Source organism: Solanum dulcamara, chromosome 5 (assembly GCF_947179165.1).
Source record: "Solanum dulcamara chromosome 5, daSolDulc1.2, whole genome shotgun sequence".
NCBI lineage: Eukaryota > Viridiplantae > Streptophyta > Magnoliopsida > Solanales > Solanaceae > Solanum > Solanum dulcamara.
The window spans coordinates 54,321,976-54,333,788 of record NC_077241.1 but is presented as its reverse complement, the minus strand read 5'-3'; the positions used below and the strand labels follow the sequence as shown (position 1 = coordinate 54,333,788).

General features: G+C 35.2%; 3 protein-coding genes across 3 annotated transcripts; all 3 read left to right on the top strand.

The window, feature by feature from the left end:
- Positions 1 to 6,949: 6,949 nt before the first annotated feature.
- Positions 6,950 to 10,165, top strand: LOC129890610 (uncharacterized). Its single transcript, XM_055966130.1, has 5 exons — positions 6,950 to 7,481; positions 7,617 to 7,902; positions 8,215 to 8,528; positions 8,715 to 9,235; positions 9,386 to 10,165. The coding sequence occupies exons 1-5, from the start codon at positions 6,950 to 6,952 to the stop codon at positions 10,163 to 10,165; spliced, it is 2,433 nt and encodes an 810-aa protein (XP_055822105.1).
- Positions 10,166 to 10,177: 12 nt separating this feature from the next.
- LOC129890609 (uncharacterized) lies at positions 10,178 to 10,702 on the top strand. The gene has a single exon (XM_055966129.1). It carries the CDS (start codon positions 10,178 to 10,180, stop codon positions 10,700 to 10,702), a length of 525 nt encoding a protein of 174 aa, XP_055822104.1.
- A 103-nt stretch (positions 10,703 to 10,805) lies between these two features.
- LOC129890608 (uncharacterized) lies at positions 10,806 to 11,372 on the top strand. Its single transcript, XM_055966128.1, has one exon. It carries the CDS (start codon positions 10,806 to 10,808, stop codon positions 11,370 to 11,372), a length of 567 nt encoding a protein of 188 aa, XP_055822103.1.
- The last annotated feature ends 441 nt before the right edge of the window (positions 11,373 to 11,813 follow it).

Genomic DNA, 11,813 nt, shown 5'->3' with positions numbered 1-11,813 from the left:
AAAATCTTAATGTTCTTTGGAAATCAATGGTGTCTCACTGACTTATCTGACAAAGTTTGAATTACAATCTTTTCCAGCTATTTTGTTGAATTTTTTGGACACAATCACTTGTTCTTTTCTTTTCTTCAAAATTATAAATTAAGAGCTCCATCCTCATTTTAAGGGAGGACAGAGATAGGAGATAGACAGACAGACAGAAACACGAGCAAAAACCAAAGAAAAAAAGGAAAGAAAAGAAAAGAAAAGAAAAGAACATTTTTTACTTCATATTTTACCACCTCCAACAAAAACAAAAGAGTTTCTAGGATACTTTGATGTTCTCTTTCTAGCTTGTCTTCACTGTTCAGATTTTTATATACTTATTTCTCCTAACTAAAGTATCCAGGTTAGTTCCAACCTTTCTTTATATGTTAGCTTATTATTTTAAAAATATTCCTGCCTTGTTTGTTTGCATTATTGAAGTAAACTCATATGATCATGTTATCCCTCTATATTATTTGTATATTGCTTGTATTTTCTTTATGGTTTAGCAGGGTTTGAATTTCAAAGTTCAAGACATGAAGAGTTCATTTGGAACAGGATTCAAATAGTTTTAGTTTCCTGTTTTATTATTTCTATTTGTATATTATTCTCTCTTAATTATTTTGGCATGTAATAATAAACTCTGTATATAATAAAAGGGGGGAAATAAATGGGAGGGAATATACTTGCTACTTACTTATTTTATTTCTTAGTTTATCATAAATTTATGTGTGTTTGGAATATATGTGATCTAGTTATAATACTCATATCCACATGCTTAGGTTTATTTATTCACAATATAAATATTTTATTTCTTTTTACAGGATGTTTGCTTCACTCAAAAAATAAAATAAAATAAAATAAAATAAAATAAAATAAAATAAAATAAAATGATCTAAGGATAGTTTGTTAAATATCGTTTATCATCATATATGTTTTAAAAATAATTTGTCTATTTTATATGTGTTATCTTTGTTTATTAAATTTTAAATCACATTAGAATAATCGCTTTGATGATTATTATACATTATAACTTACCTTTTAAACCTAAAACCATGTTTATAGTTTCAAACAATAACTTTGTCATATTAACTATTTAAACATCATTTATGTAGGATCTACTAAATAATTTTGAATATGATAATAATCATATTAGATTGGAATGCCATTTCATATAGACATCATGCCCATATGATTTTATAATTTTAATATATCATGTATATATATATTTTAATTAATATTTCCTAACATATTAATTTTTTAGATATCATGTTCGAAGGATTTATTTAGCGTGATAAAAATCATATAGAAATCATATCTATAGGATTAAAAGAGTTTTTTTGATATTTTATTTAGAAATCATGCCAATAAGATTTTAATAATTATTTATCATATTATATTGAAATTGTGTCTATAGTATTTTAATAAATATTTCAACATATAATGGTATTAAAAACATGCTCACTATTTTTCATAAATCTTCAATATATTGTTAGAAATCATGCTTATAGAAATTTAAGTAAGTTTAATAATATTATTTTATAAAGAGATTATGCTTGTGACATTTTAATAAATTTTCAACACAACATTTAGAAACCATATTTATAGTATTTTAATAAATTTTCAGCATGCTATTAACTAAAAATCATGTTAATAGGATTTTATAAATATTATTAGTTAATAATTAAAAATTATAAAGAATGTATTTATTTTATCATGTTTAAATTTTTTGCATTAGATCTCGTATATCTGATTGTATGCACACACATATAATTATTATAACTTTCACTATTTATCTGTGTTTTCAAGCATGCTAAATAATTAATCTTGAGGCTTACCTGAGATTTTATGTGCTAACTGCTCGTGCCATCTATTTTATTTGGCGATCTGTTTAATTATGATGACTATATTTTCTTTAGTCTAAAGCCTACCCTAATAGTATGTCCAATGCCTTTTGGATATTTAAGTTGGGACGTTAGACACCTTTTAGGACATTAGATTTTATTATTTCTTTTAGATCATTTTAGGATTATAATAATAAATAAAGTTAGGAGGGATAAGGGTAGTTAGGCCCTTCAGAAATGATGGAAGTCGACCCGAGCAAAAAAATAACAAAAACTATATTTTGTCTTCTGATTAATAGGCCGGCGCTGATCCAAAAAATATGAGTACATAAATATTTTTCATCCCATCTATTTTAAAAAAAAAAATTGTTTGTACATATCTGGGGTGGTTTAATGTTAGAATCTAAAATGTCTTTTTTTAGGCATCACTAATTTCTATTGCCTTTACTCTTATTTTAATTAGTTAATAATATTTATTTATCATATACTAATTCTAGCATTAATTAGTTTAAACTTAATTAAATTCCTTGAAGAGAAACCAGTTTTTTATGATCGTTTGTTTTATTTAAATTATCCCTCTTTTAGTTAATTATTTTTATAACAAGTCTATCACTCTTATAAATTATCTTAAATGTTTTAAAATTTATACTTCTTTCAAATTATTTAATGCTTTGATTATTGTTAAAAATATATTTTCCCAAAGTTAGTCAAATAATTTTTAAATCGCCGGATAACCGCATGTTAGCGGCTATTTTAAGTGCTAAAACCTTCTTAAAATAGTAATATGAACCTCATACCTTTTTCTCTAAATTTTTAAGACTTAAATCTGTTAGGGTCTTTTAAATTAAGTTTTCTGAATTTCTTTAAAAAATTAAGTGGCGACTCTTCTTTTACTAAAATTGTTTTTTTCTCTATAAAGTTAAAATTAATTTTAAATCGTCTTTTTCCGATATAACAGAAATGACGACTCTGCTGGAGACTAATTAGGTTCTAACCATTAGATTTGACTAACCTATTTGACTAACTATTCGAGAATGTAATAATTAGTAATCTATTTTCTTTATTTGCTCCTTAAATGTTTAAATTATAATTTGCTTTCTTTATGTGCGCCTTATATGTTTAAAATTACAATTATTGAACTGTCATTGCATGCATTAATTCCGCCAAATGATAAATAGTTTGCATTAGGATTAAGGACGGTTACGTAGTCACCTGCGGCTGTTCCTTTAGAAAATAACCATTACTTTTGAATTAATAAATGGGTAGTTAGTTCGTGGTCGTCCAACGTCGTTTATTATATTCAGCCCGCAATTTGTCCGCCTCGGGTATCCAATTTCTTTTCGAAGCCCACTCTAGTCCACTTAGCGTAGAGCGAAGCCAAATCCCTATGTAAGCTTTTGCCTAAGTTGACCTCACACCCAAGGCGTGTTTGGCCCATTAGAAAGACCACCTTGAGTCCGAAACGTCCCTCGGCCTAAATGGATGATCATAGCTATGTGTTTAAATTTGAAGGTTGTATACGTCGTTTGACAACCATTGTCCCTCGGAATTGAAAGTTTATTTTAGTAGCTTATTCAAAAAGTAGTTTATTTTAGTAGCTTATTCAAGAAGTCAAGAACGAAGGATATTCCACGAAGGCTTAATTAGGATTGCACCCCTACGTGGGACTGATTATTTGTATCCCTTTTCCCCATTATGTATCCCCATTCAGTTTATTCATAATATTTGTATAAATATAAGTTTTGGGGGTAATGGTACTTTTCAAACAACGCTATGCATCCTTCAAATCGTTAGGCCTACCCTTGGCACAAAAGGGTCACATATCTGTTAGGACACATAGTAACTGTTTATCTGTTATATGCTATAATTGTTTAATGAAAGTGTTTCTTTACTTGAAGGAATTCTAACCCACTCTTGTTAAATCCCCCAAAGCACAAATATCAAGTCACTACCGAAAGTGCGACCAAATGCTCTTAGAGTCTTTAGTCTCACTACAAAATTCAAATTTCACTTTCAAGTCCTAAATCTTACTCTCTCCTCTCAAAAAAGGTTGATTTGTCATCTCAAGTCAGAAAATTCTCAAACTACGTAGGGCCTGACATCTCCTTCTTCATAAGATACGTAGACAGTCTTTCAAGGTTTGACCACTATTTGTTAAAAGCTTACTTTTCCCCTTCACATTTTATAAAAAAATACCAATATCACATCAGTAGATGTCAAGATACAACCGTGTAAGATGCAAGAAGATCTTGATTCAATGCAAGTCATCTTTCTTGATACACTAAATCCTAAATTCGATAGGCAAATTCCTGTCTATTTTGTCCTTTTTCAATACTCATTGGTTATCTTGTCTTCAAACAAAGTAACTCTTATGTGTTTATCTTTTTCCAATATGATATTTTGCATTATCTGTTATGAATATAGACTGACATGTTTACCTTTTGAGTTATTTTCTATCCAGGTATTTAGAATTGATCTGTGTTGACAAACTGGCTGAGCATCCTTATTTCACGAGATCAAAAACTTCCAAAGATTCCTTCTCCGATCAAAATCTATTAGTAGAAAAAAGGAAAATGACTGGCAATAATGACAACACTAGTTTGACAGAGATTGTTGTGACAGAACCTGTCATTGCTGAACAAAATGAGCTAATTGCACAGTTGGTGCAACAAATCGCCGAGATAAGAGTTGAGATACAAAAAAATCGAGAATTGTCAAATCTGGCTATCACCGCCAACACGCCGGTTCCAGGCGAAGGAAGGCCTCCATTCCACTTCCCTTCTCCAAATTCAAGTACGGAACACGTTCAAAACCCACCCTTAAACCCTGCTCGAAATACCTTCATTGTTGACCTCACTGCCTCAAATCCCCATCATGCTTCCGCTTTCTACCAAGCACCACCTCACCCTCAAAGTACTAACCCTCCAACCTTCCCTCCCCCATAAAATACCAACCCTCAAGCTTGTCCTCCCTAATAAATCCAAAATGTTAACAACCCATAGACTTTTCCCCATCATCAAAATCAGCATACTAACCATCAGACATTTCCTCAAAATTACCAAGCTTCTCAAAATACACAAAATCCCCCATTTACCCATCCCTCGCCTCAAAAGACAACTTTCCAAATCCCAATGCCAAATGAACCCTATGCTAACGGTTTCGAACTTGATCATTATGAGAAACAGGAAAAGGAGTGGAGGGAGAAGAAAGAGACAACCAAATGGAATATGAAAGAGGAGATCATAAAAGCTATGAAGGAGTTTCATTACACTCTGGATGTTGTAGGATTAAATTACGAAGATTTATGTATCCACCCGAATTTAGTCCTTCCTGAGGGGTTCAAAGTGCCAAAATTTGATACTTTCAGAGGAACCAGAAATCCTTTGGCTCATCTAAGAGCATATTGTGATCAACTAGTAGGAGTTGGGAAGAATGAAGCTTTGCTAATGCGTCTCTTTAGCTAAAATTTAAGCGGAGAGGCTTTGGAATGGTTCAACGCCCAAGAAATAAAACAATGGTCTAATTGGAATGCTCTGGCCAAAGATTTTATCAAGAGGTTTGCGTACAACGTGGAGATCATCCCGATCGATATTCTTTGGAGAAAATCAAACAGAAATCCACTGAAAGTTATCGTGAGTATGCATACAGGTGGAGGAAAGAGGTCGCCAGAGTTCGACCTCCCATGATAGAGAAAGAGATCGTGGAAGTATTTGTACGCATGCAAGAGCCCGAATACTATGAAAGATTAATATTCTAGTTGGAGCAAAATTTGTCAAGATAGTCAAGGTAGGTGAGACTATCGAGGATGGGCTCAAGACTAAAAAAGTAGCCCATGTAGACTCCTCAATTGGATCTTCGGGACTGTTTAAAAAGAAAAGAGAGGATGTATCTACCATTTCCTACACACCTGAAGGGAGGAGGTTCGCCAACAACAAGCCAGGAAAATCTACACCTTTCAAGACCTATTCATGAGATCTACAAGCTTATTATACTCAACAAAATTACCAAACCCCATCTTCCAGTTACCAAACCCCATACTCAAATTACCAAGTCCCATTTCAAAATTATCAAACTCTACCTTGTAATTACCCAACTCCACATTACCAAAACACCCCGCCTAACTTGTCTTTGTCGAGTTGGTTGACATCATTCGCTCCTTTCTGTATTTTCATTGTACGCCTCCGCCCACCAAGCTCCACAACTAAATTACCAAACCCAACTGTATCCAAGATTCCAAACTCCCGCACCTTCCCACGAAAATTATCCGAGTTATCATTATGTACCCCCACCCTAGCAAAATAACTACAATCTTTCCCAACCTAATTTTGAAAGTAGGCCCGCTAGGACTTTTACTCCTCTGATGGAAAGTCAGACTAAGCTATTCGAAAGATTAAGAGATGCGGTTATTATTCATCCCATTGCACCTAAACTGGCTGATACAATCTCTAGATTCTACAGAGCTGACAAAACATGTGCGTATCATTCCAATAGTGTTGGGCATGATACTAAAACTTGTGTCAATTTGAAGCACAAGATTCAGGATTTAATTGATCGTGAGGTCGTCACTCTTCAAACCGCCGCCCCTAATGTCAATAGTAATCCTTTGCCAAATCATGGAGGGGTTGATATGAATATGATTGAGATGGAAGAAGATTGGTGTGGAACAAAATCCTTAGTCCCAACCTATCACAACAGTCTTGAAATGGTTGTGTCTTCATTAGCATAAAAGAAAAATTGAATTTTATGATTTTGACACCTCAAAAGGTTATTGCTTTGGTGCCAAAAGAAATTTCTAACCAAACAAACTTCATGATCGAAGCTGCGGCAACTCAGGGAATGACGCGGTCTAGTAGGTGTTACACTCTAGAAGAATTGGCTCAAGGGGGCATAATAAAGATCAACAAAAGAGACCGATTAGTGAAGCTGAGGCTGAAGAGTTTTGGAGGAAAATGCAGCCAAAAGAGTATTCTATAGTGAAATATCTGGAGAAAGTACCTGCCCAAATCTCAGTGTGGGCATTATTGATGAGCTCACAATAGCACAGACATGCTTTGATGAAAGCTTTGGATGACACTTACGTACCCATGGGTACAGGTGGAGATAATCTAGTTGTTATGGTGAGTCGAGTCGTTCAAGGACATCGCATCAGTTTTAGCAATGAAGATTTGCCTCTTGAAGGTGTGATGCATAAAAAAGCTCTTTATGTCACTATTAAGTATCGCAAAAATATCATGAATCGGGTATTGATCGATGATGGATTGGGTCTTTACATTTATCCCTTATCGACTCTCAAACAATTGAACTTTGATTTGGGAAATGTCCGACAGAACCAAGTTAAGGTTAGAGCTTTTGATGGGGGTCAAAGAGATACATTAGGAGCTGTGAACTTGGGTATTCAAGTAAGTCCTGTTGATTTCATTATACAATGCCAGGTGATGGACATCACCACCAGCTATAACTTATTATTAGGAAGACTATGGATCCATATGGCTGGAGTTATGCCCTCTACTCTCTATCAGATAATAAAGTTCGTAAAGAATAACCGTGAGGTGGTCGTTTATGGTGAAGGAAGTCATGCAAATGATTGCACGCCAATTGTTGATGATATTACTAGAGGTACTGACTTCTGCACAGTGGAGCTGGTAAATGCCACTGGCGATGATTTGGCTCTATAGCCACCTATGCCTTCTGTTTATAAAATGTTAGCCACTGTCATGCTCTGAAGCGGTTTTAAGCCATGTTTTGGATTAGGGAAGTACTTCCAAGGAATCATCGAGCCCATTAAGATTCTCGATAAAGGATTGAAGCATGGTTTGGGATATGTCCCTACAGAAGATGATGAGGCAGATGTGACAAGCAGGAAGATTAATCGGGTACTAGCTAGGCCAATACCTCACTTGTATATATCATTTCCAGTGCAAGAATATATCGATGATGGCGATCTTGGGGAAGGAATCTGGAATCTTTTTGAAGAAGTTGACACAATCTTAGAGGAAGAAATAGGGACATCGGGCATCCATAATGCTGAGCTAGAAGAGTAATTATCTAATTGGATGTACGCACCGCTCTTAGTCCCTCACTCATCTTGGTAGATAAAGACATATTATTTTCTTATTTTTAAATCGGTGGTAGTCCAGAGGAGGCTTGAGACCCACCCTTTGTTTGTTTCTATTTGGTTATGCTTTAAATTACCTTTGTGATTTTTGAAAAAAGGCAGATTGACCCACAGTCATGGCCAAAATTTGTATTTATTTTGGTTTAAATAAAAACCTCCTTTATTGAGAAATTTACTTATTATTTGGTTATCGATCTATTTTACTTATCTGTCTTTGTTTGCTTATGATTTCAGTAAAAAAAACTTAAAACCTTCCAATATCATGTTATGTCACAAGATAAATGAACAAAATGAGATAGAATGTGATGAGTTCGAGGATTATGATGAAGAGGCTACAATACTTGAACACCTCGCCGAGGGATTAAAACTATTTGAGGAGCAATACAAGCCAAATCAAGAGGAAACTGAGGCTGTGAATCTAGGAGATGACGAGTGTATCAAGGAAACCAGAATCAGTGTCCATCTAACAAAAGCTGAGAGAAAGGAACTTATCAATTTGCTTAAAGAGTACGTCGACATATTTTCTAAGTCTTATGATGACGTGTCAGGTTTGAGTATGGACATCGTATCTCATAAATTATCGATCAATCTAGATTGTAGTCCAGTAAAATAAAAGACTCAAAAATTCAAACCAGATTTGAGTTTGAGAATCAAAGAAGAGGTTACCAAGTAAATTCAATCTAGAGTGGTGGAAGTGACACAGTATCCCACTTGGTTAGCCAACATTGTTCCAGTTCCTAAGAAGGATGGCAAGATCAGAATATGTATTGATTATAGAGATCTGAACAAACCTAGCCCTAAAGATAACTTTCCATTACCAAATATCCACATTCTCATTGATAATTGTGCCAAGCATGAGATGCAGTCATTCATGGATTGCTACGCGGGTTATCACCAGATTCTAATGGATGAAAAAAATATAGAAAAGACAGCTTTCATCACGCCGTGGGGTGTGTATCATTATAGGGTAATGCCATTTGGTCTCAAGAATGTTGGGGGCACTTACATGAGAGAAATAATGATCATTTTTCATGATATGATTCACAAGGAATTTAAAGTATATGTGGATGATGTCATTATCAAATCCCGTGAGAGTGCGGATCAGTTAACTTACTTGAAGAAGTTCTTTGATCGCCTGTGCAAATACAACTTGAAATTAAATCCTGCTAAATGTGCTTTTGGGGTGCCAGCCGGCAAGTTATTGGGATTTATAGTCAGTAGAAGGGGTATCGAGCTTGATCCCGCTAAAATCAAGGCGATTTAAGAATTACCTCCACCAAAGACCAAGAAGGAAGTGATGAGCTTTTTAGGAAGATTGAACTACATCAGCCGATTCATAGCTCAATCCACATTGATCTGTGAGCCTATCTTTAAGCTGCTGAAAAAGGATGCATTGAAAAAATAGACCGAAGAGTGTCAAATAGCTTTTGATGCTATCAAAAATTACTTGTCTAATCCGCCGGTGCTAGTTCCTCCGAGGGAAGGAGTTCCATTGTTGCTATATCTATCTATCTCGGATAATGCATTTGGATGCGTGCTAGGTCAACATTATAAGATTGGGAAGAAGGAACGATCAATCTACTACTTAAGCAAGAAGTTTGCTCCATACGAGGCTCGTTACACTCTTTTGGAGAAAACTTATTATGATTTAACCTGGATTGCTCAAAATTTGAGACATTACTTGTCTTCATATACTACATATATCATTTCCAAGATGGATCCATTGAAGTATATTTTTCAGAAAGCGATGCCCACTAGGAAATTGGCAAAATGGCAAATGTTGTTGAGTGAGTTTGATAATGTGTATGTGACCCAAAAGGCGATAAAAGCACAAGCCTTAGCAGATCATCTCGTAGAAAATCCAGTTGATGAAGAGTATGAACCGCTCAGAACTTATTTTCCCGATGAAGAGGTATTATTTGTAGGGGAAGATATCTCCAAGGCATACCCTGGTTGGAGAGTATTTTTTGATGGGACGGTGAATCATGAAGGAAGTGGGATTGGAGCAATTCTAATATCAGAATCTGGCCAACATTATCCTATGGCAGCCAAACTCCAATTTCGTTGCACGAACAATATGGCTGAGTATGAAGCATGCATTATGGGTCTAAAGATGGCGATCAATAAAGACATTCAAGAGTTGCTGGTAATCGAATATTCAAATTTGCTGATTCATCAAGTTTAGGGGGAATGGGCCATGAAGAATTCAAAGATTGCACCATACGTGAAGCTAGTGCAAAGGTTGTGTAAAAGGTTCCGCAAGATCGAGTTTAGGCATACCCTAAGGTTACAGAATGAATTTGCTAACTCTCTGGCTACTATCTCCTTAATGATCAAACATCCGGATACAAGTTACATTGATCCTGTGGAGATATATTTGAAAGAACAACCCGCTTACTATTCGCATGTCGAAGCAGAACCAGATGGGAGACCTTGGTATTTTGACATAAAAAGGTATCTAGAAACTAGAACTTATCCAGATAATGCGACTTTCAATCAGAAAAAAGCAATACGTCGAATGGCTAACAATTTCTTTCCAAGTGGAGAAACCCTTTATAGGAGAACTCCAGATGTGGGACTTCTCAGATGTGTCGATGCTATTGAAGCTATGAAGCTTCTCGAACAGATTCACGCGGGAGTTTGTGGAACTCACATAAATAGGCTTACCTTTGCCAAAGAATATCCTTTGATTCGGCTATTTTTGGATGACTATGAAGCATGATTGTTGTAAGTATGTACAAAAATGTCATCAATGTCAAGTGCACGGTGATTTGATTCGAGTACCTCCTCACGAACTCAATGCCATGAGTTCTCCTTGGCCATTTATGGCTTGGGGTATGGATATCATTGGTCCAATAGAGCCATCCGCCTCTAATGGACATAGGTTCATTTTAGTTGCTATTGATTACTTCACCAAGTGGGTGGAAGCAGTCTCGTATAAATCAATTACAAAGAAGGTAATAGTAGACTTCATCCGTAATAATTTGATATGTAGATTTGGATTAACGGATTCCATCATTACTAATAATGGAGAAAATCTCAATAGTCATTTGATGAAAAAGATATGTGAACAATTCAAGATTAATCACCGAAACTCAACCGCATATCGTCCTCAAATGAATGGAGCCATGGAAGCTGCCAACAAGAACATAAAAAAGATCTTGAGGAAAATGATTGGCAATCACAGAGTTTGGCACGCGATGTTGTCGTATGCTTTGTTAGGATACCGAATGACTGCCAGAACATCAATTGGAGCAACCCCATACTTGCTAGTGTATGGGACGGAGGCCGTAATCCCTACCGAAGTGGAAATACCTTCGTTGAGAATCATTCAAGAAGCTAAATTGAGCAAGCCGATTGGGTTCTTAATTGAATTGAACATTTGGCTTTGATCGATGAAAAGAGAATGACTGCCATTTTCCATGGTCAACTGTACCAGCAAAGAATGACTCATGCTTTTAACAAGCGAGTGAGACCAAAAACGTTTGAAGTTGGTCAGTTGGTTCTCAAAAGCATTTTCCACATCAAGATGAGTATAAAGGAAAGTTCGCGCCAAATTTTCAAGGACCTTACATGGTTCGCAAAGTGTTATCTGGAGGTGCATTAATATTGTCCGAAATGGATGGCCAAGAAATACTACGTTTGAAGGTTCAATGTTGTTGTAATTACGTCATTTGCTTGTAATCATTTCTACACTTTTTTGTTTTAAATTAACCCTCCCATTTTGTAATGAACTACGTCTGACTTGAATTCTCAAGAATGAGATATGTAGGCGGCCTATGTCGGCCTCGGTCATTTTCTATTAAAATCTCCTTTTTTATTTATCGCCTGAG